Raw genomic sequence first — 20,828 nt, 5'->3', positions numbered from 1 at the left:
CGAACTTCCCAATAATTTCACATCCTGAAATTTCTGCTGGGTAAAATTGTTCTGGTTTTGAAAGGCAGGAGAATGGGAAGGTGTTAAGTAAATGCCTTAAAATTTATGTTGGATAAAACTAATAATTATGGCCCAAAATTCAAGAAGCACTTAAAAGATATTGAGGGTTAGGAAAAGATAAAGTAGCCATTTTCAAAAATAAATAGGGAGACTGGACTTTTAGGCTTATATCCCATAATTGAAAAATATGCACACACATCAAAAAATACTCTGAACATAGACATAGAATAAAGATCAATATAATTGTATGAAAAGTAGTCTGACCTACTAAAAAATTTAATGGCAGATTAAGTTATGAGACCCAATTCTTCACTCCCTGTGGTAGTGTTAGTTGTCCACACCCTTGCCATGGCCCATGGTGACCAGATGTATTCCTCCCTTCTTGGCTTTGGGGCCTCCTTTGGCCAACTGTGTATTAACAGGCAGAAACCTGGAATGTGCCTGAATGATTGGTGTTTCTCCAGACTTAGTCCATGAAAACAACATGCCTTAGATTATCTCTGGTCCAACGAGGCCAACAGACTGATGAACAGGTCTGGATGCACCCAAAACTTGGAGCAATGTCCAGCCCAAACCAGATGAACCCCAGACAACCTACAGACACATGAGTGAGAAATAAATGCTGGCTGTGTGCCACTGAGATTTTTTTTTTATGCATGTTTGTTACACAGCAATTCCTGACTGTGATCAATCCTTACATAATAAAGAGAAAAGTGGGGCAAATTAGGGAACCATATGCATTCATCATCAATCCTGTTTGTTTGGTTTCACAGGAACCGCTGATTAAGAAAAATGTGACAGGATCTGGAGAACACTGTATTACAGCCTCTTTGACCAAAAGTATTTTATATAGATCCACTTTTCTATTTTGTCTGGATTCTCTCCTCCTGTAACATGAAGGAGGAGCCAGGATCTGTCAGACTTCAGGGCTGATCAGTTAACAGCTCTGGGGTGATACTGACTTGATGTTAGGTGACCTGCCAGATGAAAACTCCTCCCCTCGGTCCCCACCACAAAACCAGACCCAATCAAGTGACTATAAAGTTATCTACCAAAAGCATCAAAATATAAATGATGGAAGGCAGTGTGCGACTGAAAACGGCTTAGCCTCCTCTGGTCCACACTGAAGTATCCACCACATCCCCTGAAATAACTCCTGCAATTCAGGAGTCCCAGAGCTCAACAGTAACAGGCAGGAGAGGGTGTCCAAAAAGAAGAAAGTGTTTCTTTCTTGTATGTAAGAGGGTCATGAGACGCTAGAACTATTTAACTGAAAGGCCTAGCAAATAATCCCTTCTCCAGGAATCTGAGTGCCGGACAGATTACCTCTATGATTCTGTTTCACTAAGCTCGTTCTCAGAGGCTTGGATTACCTGTAGCTTCATCCTAACTCTGTCGTTCTGCATTCTTTAGGAATTTGATCAACCAAATAATTCCCTTTTCTTACCCTCATTATTAAATCCAAAAGGGCGAAACGAGGGAGACAAGCAGGAGGAGAACCTGAAGCCAAGAGGTCACGCAGTCTAGGTAATGAGCTCAGGCAACATCCAGCCTCATCCACTTCTCACTGTCCCCCTCCTGCTTCTCGAATCACTTCCTTAGCAGAGGAAAGCTTTTTTCTACTCTAGAAATCAGCCAGCAGTATCAGGAGGGAAAGATTTTAGCCAACTACCTTCCTGCTACTGATTAAATTATCAGCCCCATATTCTAAACAGCAGGAGAAAATTCATCTGTTGGAAGCCTTATATTATTTCGCTGCTGGAGGACTTTCAGGCCTTGAAGAAGGAACAACGACACATTTCCAAGTCATCTCTAACTTTGCAGGTGCCCTACACAAAGAGCACAAATTCTTGAACCAGGGTCACTTCTCCCCTTCCATTAGGGAAGGAGAAACGCAATCACCTATGTATTCATTGAACAGCTCACACATGGGCAAGATCGTGGAGAAGGACAGTCTTTCCTCTTCCAGTTTACTGAGGACCTAGATTGGATGGTCCTGTTTTGACCCCAAATCAATTTCAGATCCATTTCTCAATTTAAAAATACAAACTTCTTCTTCATTTAAAGATCCTCTCAATTACTGAGTTTTCATTACATATTCCAAGCATGGTGCATCCATTAAAAGCCCTTTAAAGGAAGATGATTTCATGCCAACTTAGCCCCAGGAAAACGCACAATTTATTCAAAATAAACATCCATTTCTGACTTGGGAATATTTAGCTTGATAAGCTTTGGAGTTCAGTTCGTTTTCTTTCCAGCGCAGATGACTCCTGAGTCATGACTGAAAATATCACTCGTTTTAATAAAGGCAAAAACTGATCAAAAAAAAAAACCCACAAACATCAAGGAAAAGATCCTTTAAAATGTGTTTTCAGTGGAAGTAAAAATACTATTCAAAAGCTAAAAGTGGGACTTTAAGAGAAAATACTGAAAGCACTCCTTGTGCTTTAAATGACATTAGACGGCTCTGAAAGTTATAGTTTAAAAATACTCTCCAAGAACACAAGCCAAATGACTGCAGGATTATAAGTTCTCTCTCCCAGTTGTTCAGGTATTAAAAACAGGCACAAGTAAGAATAGCCTTCAGAAAAATGAACACAGCACAGGAGTGATGCAATCTCCCCCAGGACGGGTACACCACCATGGACTTTTTCCTCCTTTTATGAAATAGCTCTAAATAATGTTGTTTCCCTCATTCCCCCCCTTCCTGCATACTCCTTCCTCTCTAAAAAAAATTTAAAAGGAAACATGATGACTAAAATGACATGTGAAGGGACATTCTGGGGTTCCTCCTTTAGAAGCAATGCTCTTGCTGCTGGAGGCGCTGAGGCTGCCTAGAATCCAGCCTCCCCAGCAGGCATTCCAGCACTTGCTGAGTTATCTCACACTATCTTTAATTTTCTAGGAGAGATTTATGGATGATAAGCAAAGCCAGTCACCTGCCTGGGTCCGCCTCTCCCCCAGACATCATCCTGCCCCCTAGAGACAGCCTAGACTCTCCTTGCAAGTTCTACACAGCAACCAAGCAGCACGGACCACGCGGTACCGCCCTGTCACGGGCCTCTTCCCCTCCTCTCTACATACTGAGCAGGACCCTGCAGGGCCTTCCCAGGATGGACCCCTCCCCACATTCTCCGCTGTAGCTCCTCTCTGAAGTACTCAGATAACAGGATCTCATGTATGTTTCCTGAGTTTTTCAGATGCTAAAAACCACCACCAAAGGGAAGAAATTAACTACTTGATGATCAAGAGCCCGTGGCCAACGGACCTTCTGGCGCCTGGGGGTTGACAGTGTTGACCGCCCTGTTCCCTCCACATCAACCAGTCAGAGAATTGTGCACACAAGAGCTGATCACATTACCTGCGACCCCTCTCCCTCACCTGGACTTAAAATATGCTTTTCTGGGAAGAGGGGGCCGTAGTAGCTCAGTGGTAGAGTACATGTCTAGCATGCACGAGGTCCTGGGTTCAATCCCCAGTACCTCCATTTAAAAAAATAAGTAAATAAATAAACAAACCTAATTATCTCCTCCCTTCAAAAAATAAATAATATAAAAATTTTAAATATATGGTTTTCTGAAGCCCTTGGGGGAGTTTGGGGTTTTCCTGGGCATGAACCACCCCATCCTCTTTGCTCAACCCGGCAATAAACCTTTCTCTGCTCCCATCTCCGACATTTTCAGTTTGTTTGGCCTCACAGTGCAACAGGCAAACAAAATTACATTCAGTAACATTTATCCTGAAAACAAAACCACACAAGAGAAAAGCGAGCTGCTCACTATTTACAACAGCCAAAAAGTGGAAACAATCTAAACGTCCATCAACTGATGACTAGACAAGGAAAACTGTCAGATATCCAGACAATGGAATATTATTCAGCCATGAAAAGCAATGAAGTGCTGAAAGGTGCTACAACCAGATGCCCCTTGAAAACATCACACTAAGTGAAAGAAGCCAGGCACAATAAGGCCACATATTGTATGGTTCCATTTGACTTATATGAAATATTCAGAGCAGGGAAAGCCCACAGAGACACAGAGCAGATTAGTGGCTGCCAGGAGCTGGGGGAGGGGAGCAGGGGAAGTGATTACAGGATTACAATTATGGGGTTTCCTTTTTGGGCTGATGAAACTCATCTGGAACTAGACAGTCACGATGGCAGTACAACATTGTGAAGGTACTGAAAGTCACTTGTGGTAAAGTTTAAATAATGTGTATTTTTCTGCAATAAAAAAAAATTTAAACAACAAGAACAAAAAAACAACCTGCTGCTTTTCCTGGTTCCTGTTTAATTTCTTTTCATTCATTCAGCAGCAATATTTTCTGACATGTGGTTCCCACGGCCCACCTCCCTTTACTCAGTCTTCATCTCATCCTTAAGCACCTGAATTGATGTTTTTACTCCAAAAGCCCTCCTCTTCCTCCACATAAACAAAAGCATGGACAACTACTTAGAAAGGTCTCTACAAACATTTTAATGCCATGCAGTGACTTTCCAGTGCTCTTAGAACACAGTTTACAGCCTCCTCCTTGAAACACAGTCTGGCCCTGGCTTCCAAGTGCAGCATCTTCAGGACTCCGCCGGACCACCTTGACCTCGTGTTTCCTTTTCAAGCCCTCTTATTCCCCCTTGCGGTGAAGCCTCCCCCGAGGCCACCCTGGGCTCCTCAACTTGCCCACCCTGCCCGGCCTCACTCTAAACCTCTTCGTTTCAGGACGCGGTTCTCTCACATACGTGGGTCAAACTGCATTTCCTTGGCGGATGGAGACGTGAGTTGGCAAACCCACCCTTGACGTTTTCAGACGAAGCTGGTTCCTTCTCAGAAGGAACACTACGTAAATTTCCTATTGCTGCTATGCGAATTATCAGCTGAGTGGCTTAAAGCCACACAGATTTGTCGTCTTACGGTTCTGGTGATCAGAATCTAAAATGCGTCTGCGGGGCTGCATTCTTTTCAGAGGCCTTGCAGGAGGATCTGTTTCCTTGGCTCTTCCAACTTCTAGAGGCTGCCTGAGTTCCCTGACTGGAGGCCCCCAAGCTCCATCTTCAAAGTCAATGGCACCTTCTCTCCTCTCTGACCGCCTGCCTCCCTCCCATAAAGACCCTTGTGATCACACAGGCCCACCTGGACAACCCAGGATCACCTCCCCACCTGAGAGACGCTTAACTTAACCACATCCGCAAAGTCCCCTCAGCCATGTTACGATCAGAATCGCAGGTCTGGGCGTTAGGAGGCAGACATCTTTAAGTGGGGGGTGGGGGGATTGTTCGGTCCACCACACACACACCCCAAGGTCCCGAGGACTGCTTTGGCCGCCCTTTCTTTTGTACACATTTCTAACAAGCAGGGAGCTTTGTCCTCAATGTTTCACAGGTCAGTGGTTGATCTAGAAGCAAACAACTCACAAGCAGTCTTCTCTCCACGCAATCGCAAATTAAGCGATTTTCTGGGATTCAAGACTCAAGGTTATGGAGAACACTGTGGGAGGGAAAAACCCGGGTGCTTCCATTCATTCTCAAGAGAGGAAAAAGTCCCAAGTCAGGGGCCAGTGAGAGAAGACGACTTGAGAGAGCACAGAATGAAGAACATTCAGAAGATTTCTTAAGACACTGTATAGAAATAATCAATAAAATGTGATACACTTAGAACACTACTGAGTTCTTAGAGGCCTCGAACATCAGTGTTTCTAAACTGAGAAGTACAGGTGTCGGTCACTGTTTTGTGCCCTTTGTCTGTGACCTTCCTCCCCACCAGCCCGTGGGGTTATTCTCCTGTGATGTATCTTAGTCCTTGTTCATTTCTTCATCTCTCCTACATTAAAATGTGTGTGTAGCCAGGCATATCTGTGTACAGATACAGATGTGACTTTAATTGGATCTTCTCATTGTAACTGGATTGATACTGATGTCTTTGCCCTGCTGAAATGTGCACGTACAAGAACACTAGTGCCAGGAGGCTGGGTTTCAATTCTGTAATTTTCAGCATCTCCAAACCGTTCACAGCCCAGCTCCCTCACGCCCTCTAGTGGCGGCCAGCACTACATACAACACTATCAGACGTACAAGGAAATCATTCTAAAATTGCTGTCAGAGTCTTAAATATAGGAGCAGATTTTATAGAAGTTTTCAAATACACAGTATTCTGGCTAAGAAAACTATTCACTTGGTGTGTTGGAATTTACCCGTTTTCTCCTTGTGATTTTTAGTACCGTCCTACAGTAAACTCAGAAACTCACAGAAGCAATGGACAGTTTGGTAAAAAGCACCCCAGAGTCCAATGAAAAGAGAGCCTATAAACAAATTACGGTAGATGCACAAGATGGAATATTTCACAGAAGCCGAAAAACCTGAATGAACCACAGCTATACACAGCAACATGGATTAATCTTTCGAAAAAGATTTAGTATTTTAGGACAGAAATTCTAGAAGATTACATAAATATGCCATTTTTTGTAATTATTTTTATTGCCATTTCTTTTTTTTAACATGGCACCATTTTTATAGACCTCAAAAACTTTTTATTTAGTTACATATGAATTTTTTATTCAATTACATATGAAGAGCACAGATATCAGGACCACGCTCGCTTTCGGCCTGGGGAGGCAGCGCGAGAGGATGAGGAAGATCCAACAGCATCAGTCCTGGTTGCGGGAAAGGTTGATGTGTATTTATTTTATTATAGTATCTACAACTTATGTGTATGTTGCATACATTCTTCAATATATCAGACATGATCACTGAAAGATAAATGAGGAATATGTGTGCGTAGGTAGGTTGCTAGATTGACAGGGGACAGATGGACAGCTGATAGCTGGAAAGACAGACAGACAAGACAGACAGACAGAACCCAGGAGTGAGGTATTCACAGTGTCTTCTCAGGTTCATTCTTGTTTGAATTGTCCAAAAACTATAGCTTGGGGCACAAGGATCGAGATCTAAACCTTACTCTGGATGATACAAAGAGTTTCTAAAGCTTACTTAAATAAGCTTCCTTGAGGCGTACCCACATCAGGACCCTAGGCCCTTCACCTGCTGCCGAGCCTCAGAAAGGAAGGATTTAAGAACTTGTATCCCACCCCTCGAACATCACTTGACCTTGGAAATGCATCATTTTAACTGATTACTTAAAAATACATTAATAATTTTTCTTCACCCCGATCTTACAAGGCTCAGTATCGAGCGACTCTTGGGCTGGTCGGGGCTCCCTTGTAATGTCTCTGACCAGTTCCTGAGGCTCCTGCCTCTCTTTTGAGCCCTGCTGCTTCTCTGGTCTTGGGCCCTGACCTGTTTCCAAAGCCTCGGCCGGGCTGGTCTCCTCGTAACCAGAGCCCCATTTCTGGCCAGCAGCCCCCAGGAGCCAGAGCCCTGGCCCTTACGTGGACTGAACACCTGCCACAGTGTGTCACCTCCCACACCACAGTCACAGGCCTCAGCCCACCTGGTGGGACTCTTTCCCCTTCACTGGGTATCTTTTGTCTCTCTTCATGTTAAAGCCCACTCATGCTTATTACAGACAAACATGCAATAAGGATTAAAGCAATCCAGTAAACAAAAGCCACTGTATTCCCCTCACACAGAACTCCCAGGCATGTACCAACATACAACTGTGATGTACGGTGCCTTACACCTCCCCGCACCTACTTTAAATCCACAATTTTTGTGTACAATTAGCAACAAAGGATACATTTTCATACCCCTAAACATTCTCTTACACCACAGTCTTAATTAGCTACATAATGTCCATTATTCCAGTCACTACAGTTGCATTAAAAAAAAAAACTTATTGGTATAAAACAAAAATCACCCTCATCTAGAACTCCTGCCTCGGGGCCTTTGCACTTGCTATTTCCTCTGCCAAGAAGCTCTGCATCCAGACACGATTCACTATCTCACCTCCTTCAAGTCTTTGCTCAAAAACCCTTCTTCAGTCGGGTCTTTCCTCAGCCCTTTATTACAACTTGACCCTCCCCGCCCACCCTCACACCCTCTGATGCCCTCTCCTGTTTAGTTTCCCTTACACATGGTTCACCATCTAACATTAGGTATTGTAGTAATTTATTTTCTGGCTCGCTCACTAGAATGTGACCTCCACGAGGACCAAGTTGCTTGTCTGTTGTTGCTTTTTTTTTCCTTCCATAAATGCCCAGAAATACTGGCAATAAAGGCATTCAATAAATATTTGTTGAAAGGATGACTCAACAAATACAGATATAATTTTACAAAAAGACTGGAAAAGGTAAACAAAACTGAAAGCAAGTTTAATTTCTAGGTGATGGGTTTACAAGAGATTTGAGTTTTCTTCTCTATAATTAGTTTCCTAGGTGAGCATGTATTACTTTTAAAATTAGGGGAAAAAGTTATGCTTCAAATGCCACTAGGCAAATACGACTATAAATAATGTTTGGGAGCAATAAAGAGAGAGAGAGAGAGACAAAGAAAAAGAGAGACAAACAGAGAGACAGAAATCTTCAACTACCTGTGAAGTCTTAATTTATTGTCAAACAATCACAACATAGGCCAGGGCAAGTTAAGAGGAAGGTCCAGTACTAGTAATTCTTCTTTCTCTGGTCATTTGAATTTATTGAAGCAAGAATGCTATTAGGTAACACCTAACTAATCTAGCTTAATTATTTTATATATTTACAAGTGAACTAGATTTTCAAATTCTTAGTAATGCAAGATCCAGTGCTTCATCAAATCTAAAAAGCCAGGAGGCTGAGAGAATCTGAAAACATGGGTCAAAACGATCAGAGGTGGAATTTGCGATTCTTAGTAAGTGGCTGCAGGCACCCACGGCGTTGCCACAGGAAAGGGCAACGTACACACACTTTTAATTATGCAACGACGAAGCAGCTCTAAAATAACGGGGGAGAAGAAGGTGACTGAACTCATGTTAAATCAGATTATGGAATTACATCAACTTAAAAGAATGTCCAAAATTATCAACAATAAAAATTACAAATACAAAATTGAGTGCTTTGCACTTCGGAGCCTTGAGTATTAAGTCATTTAGGGTCACCTAAGGGCTGCTGCTGCCAGACTCACGGAGAGCCTGACCTCTGGTTTTCTGGCCACGTTCTGACTTGATAAATCTGCTCGAATACAAGGAGAACATGTTACACGTGAAAGGTACACACAGCCAGGAACTAACAATTTATTTATCACCCTGTCAATGAAGCCAGTGGGCTATGAAATGTACTTTCTGTTTCATTTTATTTATTTTATTGAGGTATAGCTGCTGTGCAATATTATGTAAGTTACAGGTGTATAACATAGTGATTCACAATTTTTAAAGGTTATACTCCATTTATAGCTATTACAAAACATTGGCTATATTCCGTCTTGCACAGTATATCCCTGTAGCTTATTCATTTTATACATAAAAGGTCATACCTCCTATTTCATTTTATTTTTAAAGCTTCAAGAAATCTATCAGTTGCGGTTGTGAAGTTGCATGTCAGTTTCAGGGAGGGCTTTTAGCTTGATTCCTGAGAGAAGAGAACAGTCTTTACATGCCTAGCAGGAAGTATTTTTGAAAATTCATTTTTTTTCCGTAGGGACACCGATGGGGAAGAAATAAGAAGCAGAACTATCCCTCTCGTTGTCCTCAAACAGCTTTCAAAACAGCTTGTAGTCCTTTGTTGCATACTTGTCTTCAACTGGTCTGATTTTCAAAGAACGGCTTTAAGAAATGAACACAACAGACTGGAATCCGGATGAAGAACTTTGAGAAACTTGCGGACCACATCTCGGCAGCTCTGGCTAAGAGCTCACCATCTCTCAGTGGCTGAATTGGGTCCTGTTCTTCCAGAGAGAGAATAAAAGGGCTTTGACTCGCCACTGTGTAGTATATGACTACAGCACTGTGCTCAGTTATTATTTTTGAAAAAAAGGAATAAATGGCCTATTTGGATTTCTATGCTGGCAGATAGAGACTTTCACAGGGCTGCTTGGCCTCCAGGCAGGCCTGGACATCCTCAGCCCAAGGCTCACCCAAGCTCAGATACACGTAAGCTAAAATCCAGCATATTCCGAATTTCAGTGAATATTTTTTTCCCTAGGAGAATAATTTGTTCATTGAATCCAATCAACTGTATCCTTCATACCACAACTTTCTTTTAAAACTCATGGCAATGTGCCCCACCCCAACTACAATTCTGGCCCAAATTCAGCTAAAAAATACAGCTTCCAAATAGTTTGCCTTAATAGAAAGGTGACAAAATACAAGTTACAAGATAATTTTTAGACACTTTTGAAAACACTAAAACTGTAAAATCTAGTAGTTTCAATGCATGAGTCAGAATTGTTGCTGTGCTTAATATTAATAGCAAAGAAGGAAAGAAAACTTCTTAAGCTACCAGGTGACTATTTAATGCTTCTTACTTGGTAATTCATCCGGTCTGTAAAATTTTGATAAGTATGATGATTCATAAATAAAGAAAATGCAGTTTTCACACTAAATTCTATTCCTCAGAGGAGACAACTTAGCAAATGCTAGATGACTTTTCACTTTTAACCGAGGCATAATGTTGTGCTCAAGGATTTAATTAATTAGACAGCTCTTACTTAACAAATGAGCCAATCTGTTCTGGGCCTGTGAGCTGGGGCACGCTCAGGGCTTGGGTTTACAACCAACAATTCTTGGCTCCTTTTCTCCGGGGGAGAAAAAGGGAACCAGCTAGAACGCTTTGACTGGCAGTTATTTGGAAGTTAATAAGACAAAAGTGCATTTCATCTCACGAAGAAGTGGGGCCACAGAATCGCCTCTCCTGAGGACAGGAGAGAGAGAGAGAGAGAGAGAGAGAGAGAGAGAGAGCGAGCGAGCGCTCAGAGTAGGAGGCCTGGGGTTTTACTAAACTGGAGGCAAAAAGCCCGCAGCTCTTGCTAATCCCTGCCGGCTCTAGAAAGACTGACTCTGCTAATTCTCTGCCGTGCTCCTCGAGGCAGCTCAAGGTGAGGCAAAGTAGATCCGATGCCCTGGTCACATCCTTGGAAAGCCACGCCCCACCTCTGTGAAGGCCACCTGGCCGAGGCACCGGGACTCCTACTAAAACATCCCAGAGCTCTCTTAATCCTCAAAATCTTTGCTGTATTTTCTGTAAATTGACACTGAACACTAAAACAAGATTTATGATGCGAGCAGCTCCTTAATCTGGGTTACAATGTACAAAACTACTAAAGAAATAGGGAAAGACACTTGGAATTTGACTGGTACACACGTAAGTAAAGTATTTCTTTCTAATTTATACATATTTAGAAAAACAGGCCAAACTGAAGCCAATTTTATGGCTTTAAAGTACAATGTGCACAATTTCTCCTGTGTTAACGGAGGGTTTCATTCAGTCAGCTGCCAGTCACATGAGAAATCAGAGCCATGATGATACGACAGATCACGTTCCACCCCGATTTGAGGAAGGGGTCAGAGAAGATGTTAATTTGGTTCGGCTGACAGACTGCTGTATAAATCCTGTTCAGATCGCAGTCAGTGCTTACTGTTTATTAAAGAAAAAGGTCCAGCACAAGCCCTTCTTAGGACTTACCCACTGAGAATCACATTTGCACAAAATGAACTTTCCAGGTGCAAAAATTGACATGTGAATGGCATCTGATTAAAATTATCCAATTTTTATTGCTGATGACAGCAGAAATTCGATGCTGGCTTTACTGTCATTTGCTGGTTAGCGTGTTAAACATTTACGAGTCCTTTTAGCATACACATGCACCACCATCTTCATGCTGAATTTTGGAGGAAATACTTTAAGCTTCGCTGAGAAAAGTAAATTTTCCCAGAGTCTATGAAATAAGGCATTAGGACTGTAGGAAGGAAAATAATTCCTCTTCTTTTCTGGTTTTATGGAGATATAATCGACATATAACATTGTGTAAGTTTAAGGTGTCCAATAGGATGATCTGATAGACGTACATATTGCAAAATGATTATCACAGTGGGTAATTAACTGGTCCTTCACCTAATCACCATTTTGGTGTGGTGGTGGCGAGAACATCTAAGGTCTGCTGTCTTAGCAACTTGCAAGCAAACAATACAATACTGTTAGCCACAGACCCCAGGCTGTACATTAGATCCCCAGGACCCACCACCCTTATAACTGGAGGCTTGAGCCCTTTGACCAGCATCTCTTCATTTCCCTCATTCCCCAGTCTCTGGCAATACCAATCTACTCTGTTTTTTTATGAGCAACTCTTTTAGATTCCGCATACAAATGAGATCATACAGTATTTGACTTTCTGTGTCTGACTTATTTCACTTAGGATAACAACCTCCACGTTCATCCATGTTGTCACAAACAGCAGAATTTCCTTCTTTTTTAATGGCTGAATAATATTCCAGTGTGTACAACGTTACCAACTTTACCAGGTCATCCATGGGTGGCTGCTGTGAGCAGTGCTGCAAGGAACGTGGCGAGTGCGGACATCTCTTCAGGACAGCAATTCCATTCCCTTCAGATCTACATCCAGGAGTGGAATTACTGGACCATATGAACATTTTATTTTTAATTTTTTGAGCAACCTCTATACTGTTTTCCATAGCGGCTGCACCAATTTATATTCCTACCCACAGGGCACAAGGGTTCCCTTCGCAAAGAGCTGTTTTTTCATGTAAAAGCTCTACAATGACATTATGAAGGTATTAATGGTCCAATATTTCATCCACCTTTTGAACAGTGAACTTAATGGCCCTTAAAGAAGCCCCACGGAGAGAAGGCCTGGTTCATTCTGAGGCTGAGCACAAACTACTAGCGCAATGGTGAGAAGAGGAAAAAGTGGCCCTGGCTGACAGACCTGTGACTCCCAGCTCTACGGGCCATGATGGGGGGCGAGGGGAGGAGGGGAAATGTTGATTTCTAAGTACCACCAAGTGACAGCAAGGTTTCTGAGCTCGGCGCCTTAGACCTCGGAAGTGAAGAGACCCTAACCCCACCTGCCTCACGTGAACAAAACAGCGTCTCTTTCTGCCTGCAAAGATCCTCCTATCCATCGCTGTATTTTATTCTCAAAATAAAATGGTTTGGAATTTTTCCATGTTAAAAACACAAGCACTAGCCAGTAGCAGATGCCAAGAATTACTGTAAACAACATACCAAATCATCATCAAATAAATAAATACATACTTTAATTTCACATCTCCAATGTGATGAATAGAGACCGGGATGAAATTACACAATGGGAACTGCAGTGAAAAAATGTGGGAAAGTATCTCTTCCAGCGTGGATTAAGTCACCTTGAAGAGGAACTGGCCAAACAGAACGGTGAAAGGGTAGCAAATACGAAAGGAACAATAATCCCCCTCAAATCGCATCAGTTTTCAGGGTTGGAAGGGATATTCGAGATGATTCTCTCTCTTCCCTCCTCACTCTGCACATGAGAAAACTGAGGCCGAGGGGGGAATGAATCTGGCACGATCACTAGTTGCAGGGTTGGGACCAGGATGGAAAATTAGTTGCATCTGAATATCCATCCAGGTGATTCAAAAGTGAAGGAGGCCCTTCCTAAAAAGAGGCTATTTCCATGATCCTGGCTTCTCTGGGGACACCTGGACGCCTTCCCAAAGGCGTGGAAGAGTATCAATCTAAAAAAACAGCCGCATAATAAGAATCTACTCACTTCCTGACCAAACCGAACGTTGGCAAAGTGAGAGCCTTGGTCCTGCGATGCTCACTCATAGCTAATACTTTTTCTTTTTCCAAACCTTTATCAAATATTCCAACAGTTTCTATGTTAAGAGAAAGTGCACAGTGGAAATTCTCCCAGGCAATTTGTCACCACTTCAGAAGGGCTGTGGACGGCAAGGGGTCCGGGAGAGAAGGGGCAGTGACTTGAAGGGCAAATTGAGTGTCAGTAAATTGGAAAGAATACTGCGGCAAAGAGCTTCCAGAATTCCTGCGAAGTCATACTAGCTCATTTGGTCAAACCTTTCCCCAACCAGGATGAGGGAGCAAGCTCAATTTCTTCACCTGACCAATGGAGAAGCTTAAAACACTTATCCAAGGAGGCCCAGTGTGTCTGCAGGGGCAGGGCGGCTGTGCCTCCAGGCCGGGGGCATGTCTGTGCCAGGAGGATCGGTTTCCCTCTTACAGCCAATGCTTCCCTCTGCTGAGTCTCTTAGCAAGATTACATTCTGCCCATGAAAATCGGGGCTCCAAAATGAGGGAACACGCCAGCCGAGGTAAACTGGTCTTAAACTTAGCCTTTACACCTGAAATAAACACTATTTCCATAAGCGCTGGTTTCAAGGGTACATTAGATAAAATAATAGGTTACAGTTTTCTTCAGGGATGTTTAAAGGCACTCCTTTGTCTCCTTTTGAGCCTTCACCGCATGCTGTCCACCTGGAGGTAAGTCCAGCACCCAACCAGCCCTCTTTAAGTCGGACAAGGATATTTTTAAGACAGAATTTAAACAAATAAATCACTACGAAAATTCACTTTACTGGAATAGTCGTCCTTATGTTTTCTTCACTTTCCCACTTCTCATGTGCACAGCTGGTGATGTGAAGTGTGGTCCTCGCATCAACCGCCCCAGCTCTGTTCCCTTCCGGGGGGGTGGGGGGACAGCAGCGTTACTTCAGGATGGGGGACGGTAGAGGAGAAGGGAACTAATTTGCTCCTGGTGGGCGAGGAGCCCAGAGGCCGGCGGACATTCGCTGCCCCCTCACACCCCGGAGCCTCCCTGCGCCTCCCCCACCCCAGAGCTCTCTGAACTGGCAGCCTGGCTCATCTTCGGGAACGTTCCAGCAGAGTTCCGTGACTCAGCCTTGTCTCGTTCTTCCCCGACTTACAGCAGTGTTGCTCACGCCCCAAAATAAAGTCTGGAAGGAAGTCCCCCCTGAAATCACCCCCACCTTTCCTCTCAGTTCGCACACATCACGGGACCCAATGTAACAGCAAGACACGAACTATTTCCCAGAGCAAGTCCCAATTAGGTTATATTTGCCTTTATTTTCCCACCCTTATAAACCACTGTTGTAAATCTTTTCACTAAAATATTATTTCAGGGATGCAGCTTGGCGGCGCGGTCACCTCCCCCACCCCGCTCGCGGTAACGCTGAAAGAAAGTTCCCTACCTTTCACTGAGGCTCCTCCACAGCTGTGCACCTGCCGCAGGGGAAGTAAAAACGAAACATTAATGGAGGCATCTTCCTCTTGAGGCATTTCTCAACTTGTTCATTTAAAATGGCATGCTTAGATCTTTAGACTCCAGAAACCATCGAATCATACAGTGTATACCTCTGGTCCGTAACTCATTCAGGCAAACTGTCCACAAATGTCCACTGAGACTCTGCTATACGCAGAACCCTTGGATAGGAACCACGGGAGATGGAGCACGACAGGACACGTGGTCCTGCCTCTGGGGCTGCACTGAGCAGCGGGGCAGGCAGAACCTGCACCCCAGTAAGTACGAACCAAGGCAGGTGGTGTTGGAACTCTACAGGGAACATATGCCACGAGAATTCAGGGAGGAGAGAACACGTGGCTGGTCAAGAAAGCACCCATCATACAGGTGGTATGTAAGGTGAGCTTTGAAATGGTACCCACCAGAGGGGAACGGAAACAACGGTTACTGGAGAAAGGAGATTTTTTTTCCATTTTTAAAAAAATTTAAGCTGTACAGCGAAGTCATTCAGTTATACATACACACACACACACACACACACATATATATATATATATATTCTTTTTCAGATTCTTTTCCATTATAGGTCATTACAGGATATTGAATATAGTTCCCTGTGCTATACAGTAGGATTTTGTTATATTTTTTATATATAGCAGTGTATATCTGTTCATCTCAAACTCCTAATTTATCCCTCCCTGCCTTTCCCCTTTGGTAACCATAAATTTGTTTTCTATGCCTTTGAGTCTCTTTCTGTTCTGTAAATAAGTTCATTTGTATCACTTTTTTAGATTCCACATATAAATGATATATGATATTTGCCTTTCTCTGTCTGACTTACTTTATTTAGTATGATCATCTCTAGGTCCATCCATGTTGCTGCACATGGCATTATTTCATTCTTTTTATGGTTGAGTAGTATTCCACTGTATGAATATACATCTTCTTTACCTATTCATCTGTTGATGGACATTTAGGTTGCTTCCATGTCTTGACTACTGTAAACAGTACTGCTATGAACATTGGGTACATGTATCTTTTCAAATTAAGAGTTTTCATCCTTTCCAGATATAAGCCCAGGAGTGGGATTGTTGGATCATATGGTAACTCTATTTTTAGTTTTTTAAGGACTCTCCATATTGTTTTCCATAGTGGCTACATCAAGAAGATTTTTACCTATTAATTCTTTTGATGTTCTGAACGTATATCTAGGCTCAAATGAAATCAACATTTTATATACATATAAGATACACACCTATATCTCATTTGCTTTCTTACTTCTCCAATGACTTTCTTCATTGGACTGTCATGATATTATACTCCCAGCAGCTACCAGCTTTAATGAAGTTCAATAAAAGAAATGGCCACGGGGTGGCTTCTGCTTCTTCTATCAAACAAATGCCAAAGATGCTATTCCTTTTGTTCTTCAGTATCCCCTATCAAAGATCTATGTGATAAATTCTTAAAATTTAGCCCCAGGAAAAAGCTTCTCCAAATTGCTTGCATCCTTTCATCAGATTATTAGAATCGTGCAGTTGATCTGGTTTCCCTTTTTGCCTTGGCTGCCAGTAAGTGCAGGGATAAATCTGTTGTTCACTTATAGTCATCAAGTTAAAGTTTCCTGTTCTTCTACTAGACCTTTTAAAAAGTCTTATTTTTTTATGTTCTTTATAAGACTGTCTCAAATATTTTGGAGTTAGGTGGCATATCGAAACAAAGCAAATAAACAACTCAAAGAATCTAAGGAATTATGAGCACTAGTAACATGTCACCTAAAGTTGGAAAGTTGGATAGACTGAATTTTAGCAGCAACATCTCATCTCATCATGTGATGTGTCTCTGGTAACACTGAAGCTGACAGTGGAGAGAGGAAATAACAGAATGGGGTGTTTGGTTGTTCATTTTGTCATTAAAGTTGGAAACATGATACAATAGCCAAGATATGGAAGCAACCTAAATGTCCATTCATAAACAAATAAAGGAGATGTGGTGTCTGTATACACACACACACACACACACACAGGAATATTACTCAACCATAAAAAGGAAAGAAATCTTGCCATTTGCAGCAACACAGACACACTTGAGGGTATTATGCCAAGTGAAATAAGTCAGACAGAAAAATAAATACCATATGATTTCACTTATATGTGGAATCTAAAAGGCAAAACAAATGAGCAAACAAAACAAAAGAGAAACAGATTCATAGATACAGAGAACAAACTCATGGTTGCCAGACAGGAGAGGGGGTCGAGGGGCGGACAAAATAGGTGAAGGGGATTAAGAGGTAAAGACTTTCAGCTATAAGATAAATAAGCCATGGGGATATAATGTCCACATAGAGAAAATAATATTGTAACAACTTTGTGTGCTGACGGCTGGTAACTGGTCTCCTGTGATCATTTCACAAGGTACAGAATTTTGAGTCACTATGTTGTTGACCTGAGACTTATATAATATTGTGTGTTTATTATAATAAAAAACATCTGAAAAACAAAGACGTCTGCTGGCTAAGGGAACGAGGCCGGTAAGGATGGTAAGGACAGCAGCCCCGCAGTCACAGAACACAGACTAGGCCAGGGCTGCGCAGGGCCAAGGGCAATAGTTAGAGGCTGAGCAGGAGGAAACTCAAACTGGGGGCGAAGAGCTGGGGCCAGCGGAGTGAGGGGCCACTGTGGGTGTGGTGGTGGGGCTGAACGGAAGCAAGCACCGAGGACTGAATTCCAGCCTTTGCAAAGATGAGGCCTCAAAGATGAGGCCACACGGTGGGAGACAGAAGCCCCTGACCACACAGGTCATCAGGCTACAAGTCGGAGAGACAGAGAATGGAGGTGCACAAAGGCTGCAGTTCACAGGCCACGATTCCAAGCAGGTCCACATTCAACTGCGACCAGAACGTGGCATCCAAGGGATAGTGTAGACCTGGAAGGAGGAATGGCTTCCAGGGACAGTGGTGGGCACTGCTCCATGGGTAGTCCACGGGGACCCACGGAGCCCTCCTCCCACTGCTCAGGGCAGGAGCTGACGAGCATCTCAGAGAGAGCTGGGGGCGGACACGATGGGGTCTTTGGCAAAGAAAGAGAAGGAGAAGGTGGTGAAGGAAAAGTGAGAGGCTGCAGGAGAAGGTTCGCACCTGCAGAAGAGCTCCCAGTGCTCAGACGAAAGGATTAATGCTGGCGGCAGCACGAAGTCCCCAACAATGAGAGAGGGAAGGAGACCCACAGCGGCTGGAAGGTGTTCCCGTGGTGACTCGGGAACCAGAGACACAGGGCCCTGTGGGTATCACAACAATCAAGTCCCAGGAAGGCATCCCCACACCTCTCACCTATTTCATACTGAGTATCTAAGATGGTATTCAGGAGATGATGGAGGGAGAGGAAGGATATGATTAAATTCTTAACAACAGATGCTTAATATCTTTAGCCCAAAGTGTGGGGGGAAGCGGGGAGGTTGCGGGAGATGCAGGGGACAGCCAGCTTGGGGGTCCTCCCCTCGCTACTGCCGCTGTGGGCCACGGTACCTACTGAGACGCTAGCAGTGCTGCGTGAAGCCTCGGCGTCACCATCACGGCATCTGGATCTAACTCAAAGCCGTTTCTGTGCCTCCCAGAGACCCATCCATCACCGCGGGCCCCGCGCTGAAGGGCCTGCAAAGTCAGGCTCCTGCCAACTACGACCAGGGCTCAATGGGCCTTTGTCCTGAAAGACTTGACTGGAGGGGACCAGGCAGGCACCAGTGATTCCTCAGTCACAGACCCACCGGGGCACCCTGGGAAAGCACAGTAAGCAATCCTGTTTCTCCTTTTTTTTGCATGCAGCATAAATGCTGTATTCAGTGCACTGTCCCCCAGTGCAAACAGAAAGCTTGGCCTGTGACCAGCGTCGGCCCTACAGGACGGAGCGCGAGAGCCGCACTCGGGCAGAGCGGCCCCCGTAACAGACCCCGACACAGACAGGCGCCCAACACAGGCCGACTGATGAGTGAACAAACCCACGTGACTCTGATCGCGGTCGAGGCTGAACGGAGCAGCCCGTTACTGGGCCCAAGCCCCTCACTGCACTCTTGCCTGACCCTCACACAGCCCTGCGGTATGAGGAGGACCTTCCCATTTCACAGGATAAAGAGGTTCAGATTGTGTCGTAGGTTGAATACTGGCCCCCGGAGATATCAGGTCTTAATCCCCGAAATGTGCACGTTACATGGAAAAGGGGATTTACCAGGTGTGATGAAGTTAGGGGTCATGAGATGGGAAGACCGACCTGGATTACCCAGGTGGGCTCCAAATATCATCTCAAGTGTCCCAGTGAGAGGAAGGCGGAGGGAGATATGACATAGACAGAGGAGGAGAGGGTGACGGGGCCACACGGCAGAGACAGGAGTGATGTCCTGCAAGCCAGAGACACCAGCAACCAGCAGGAGCTGGAACGGGCAAGGAGCCCCTCCTCAGAGGCTCTGGGGGGAGCACAGCCCTGCGACACCTTGATATTGATACTGACTTTGAACTTGTAAGGGAAGAAATGTCTGTTGTACTGAGGCACCAAACTTGGGGCAATGTGTCACTGCTGCCCCAGGAAACCAACACAGTCACTGCGGGGCTAGGAAACGAAGCCAGCCCTCTCTGGAAGGCTGCCGTTCTTCCCACCCCACCACCTTCATCTTTTAAAGGACTGAAGCTTCACAGTGGAGAGCTCTCCTGCAACTTGTGAACAAGAAAGTTCCATATTTGCAAAAAAAGCCAATGAGTCAACACAGGGAATTGTGTGAGGGGCCAAGAGTAAGAAAAGGACAGTTTCGTGGTCTTTCCGCTTCATCCTGGCCCCTCCCCATTTGCCTGTCCTTTATAACTTGTGCCCAGCCTGGGACCAAATTTGTACACCCCTAAAAACATCGAGATGCTCAGCTTGCTTTGTGAGTCACCTGGCTCTTCCGAGACAGAATGACAGCTGGTGAAATATGTAAGTGGCTGTTTCTTCTAAGACTCCTCCAAGGGAGCCCCTGGAGGGTGGAAATGTTACAAGGTCTACTGGAGAGAAGCAAGCTTTTCAGTTATAAATCAAGGCAGAAACACGGGTATCGCCAGGTGTTGATCCCACCCACCCTAGTACAAGGTCCTCCAGCATGGAGATGCCCCACCTCTAGGTGGAATGAATACATCTGGGGTAAACAGAATGTATCCGGCCAGTGCCTGCTAGGATTAGAAGGCAGACAGTTAGGTGTCTGTTCTCTGAAACAGAAAAGAGCGGGCTTGGGAGGAGGAGAGGGAGAGAAGGAAGAACACGTACAGGAACATAAATCTACAAATTCAAGAAGAGCAGTCACTGGACAAAACCAAACCTGTCTACCTTCCCAGAACACTGAATAAAGGGCTCACCTTCAAACCTGGAACCACACCAATGTAAACCAGCTTTCTAAAATGGTTTACACACAAGTTAGTTTCAAAACCACAAAGACTTAAACCATAAACCAAATTTAAAACACTACGGTGGTACTTCTGTAACAGCCTGGATCCTTGGTCTCAGGGTTGGTGTCAGGGAGGAAAGGGTGCCTACTACAAGCAAATCTGGGCATCTCCGCCAGGGCCAGGACCCTGGACAGTTCTTACAAGCACCGGTCTATGTGGACCCCATCCCAACTT

General features: G+C 44.1%; 1 protein-coding gene across 1 annotated transcript in view; it reads right to left on the bottom strand.

The window, feature by feature from the left end:
* Positions 1-20,828, bottom strand: part of RETREG1 (reticulophagy regulator 1) — a 126,765-nt gene that overhangs the window by 67,726 nt on the left and 38,211 nt on the right. Inside the window, exon 3 of the mRNA XM_072958829.1 lies at positions 15,144-15,174. Within this exon, the coding sequence (XP_072814930.1) occupies positions 15,144-15,174 (31 nt within the window). The remainder of the gene's footprint in view (positions 1-15,143; positions 15,175-20,828) is intronic.

This window comes from Vicugna pacos, chromosome 3, assembly GCF_048564905.1.
Source record: "Vicugna pacos chromosome 3, VicPac4, whole genome shotgun sequence".
NCBI classification, from domain to species: domain Eukaryota; kingdom Metazoa; phylum Chordata; class Mammalia; order Artiodactyla; family Camelidae; genus Vicugna; species Vicugna pacos.
This window is presented reverse-complemented; position numbering and strand designations above follow the sequence as displayed.